Source organism: Hordeum vulgare, chromosome 4H (genome assembly GCF_904849725.1).
Source record: "Hordeum vulgare subsp. vulgare chromosome 4H, MorexV3_pseudomolecules_assembly, whole genome shotgun sequence".
In the NCBI taxonomy this organism is placed as follows: Eukaryota; Viridiplantae; Streptophyta; class Magnoliopsida; order Poales; family Poaceae; genus Hordeum; species Hordeum vulgare.
Genome location: NC_058521.1, coordinates 498,150,994 through 498,152,223, shown reverse-complemented (window position 1 = coordinate 498,152,223; position 1,230 = coordinate 498,150,994). Strand labels below are relative to the sequence as shown.

Below are 1,230 nucleotides of genomic sequence, written 5' to 3'. Positions count from 1 at the left end.
CTTCATTGCCATTTAGAATCAGGCAGGAATAACAGCGATACGTATTCATTCATTCATATCGTAGCAAACTTGCCATCACAAAAGCAGTAGTGCAAGCTTTACAGTTTACACCCATATGCACACTGCTGCCACACGCACACGTACTTGCTCTCGTCTCGCGACAGAGCTATTACTACATATACTCTCCAGAAGCAAACATAAAATACCACTGTAGAACCGAAGTACAAATACACGGCAGCTTGCATGCATAATTAGCTGCTAGCTCGGTTTGCTCGTACTTGGTACGTACGTGTCCTTCGATCGACTGTGTGAACAGCATGATCCCATCATGTCTGGGGCCGGTTGGCCCTGCATGCGGCGGGACAAAGTTAATCAAGTGAATACTACTAGTACCGTACTACTCCCTCCGTTGTTAAATATAAGTCTTTTAAGCGATTTTACTGGATGTCTACATACGAAGCAAAATGATTGAATGTACACTCTAAAGTATATCTATATACATCCGTATGTAGTCCACTAGTGAAATCGTTACAAAGATTTATATTTAGGAACGGAGGGAGTAGAATATTGATCGGAAGTGCATATATAAATATCGAAAATCACTGATGATCGTACACTGTTATGCGTACCTGTTCCTGCCGTTGTTGGGGTTGGTGCTGCTGTTGGCTCCGCCGTTGGGGTAACCGTAGCGGCCGGACTCGATGTCGCCGATGTCCTGCGTCAGCAGGTCGTAGTGGCGCCTGACGTCGTCGGCCGTCTTGCCGCCGCCGACCGCTGCCGCCACGCGCTCCCAGAGACCGGCTGTGTCGCGGCCGTACGTGGCCAGCGCGCGCTCGAACCTCTCGTTCTCTGCGTCGCTCCAGGCCATGTCGACGATCGACCTTATCTCTACCCCTCAAGCTCTCTCTCTCTCTCTCTCGCTACGCTAGCTCGACTGGACTAGTTTGGCTTCTTGTGGCGACCAATGGATGGATCGACCTGTGCGTTGCTGCTGCTGGAGGAGTACTCGATGGATCCATATTTATAGGGCCGTGGACGAAAGCCGTTGGCTTCGCGGCAACATGGATCTAATAAAAACTGCCGCAAATGGCGCAGCAGAGCAGTGCCGCTCCATTAAACTAACGAGGCTAGCTAGCTAGCGTTCGCGAAAGCGCTCCGATGCAAATTGCACTAGGCAGACAGGCAAAGGCAACTCCGACGTCGCCGCGGCAACGAGGAATGCCTAGCCCG

At 50.9% G+C, this 1,230-nt stretch overlaps 1 protein-coding gene across 1 annotated transcript; it reads right to left on the bottom strand.

The window, feature by feature from the left end:
• Positions 1-1,018, bottom strand: LOC123446693 (protein RADIALIS-like 3). Its single transcript, XM_045123251.1, has 2 exons — positions 630-1,018; positions 1-348 (listed from the first exon to the last, which is right to left on the bottom strand). Exons 1-2 carry the CDS (start codon positions 866-868, stop codon positions 327-329), a joined length of 261 nt encoding a protein of 86 aa, XP_044979186.1. The 5' UTR covers positions 869-1,018; the 3' UTR covers positions 1-326.
• Between the last annotated feature and the right edge of the window lie 212 nt (positions 1,019-1,230).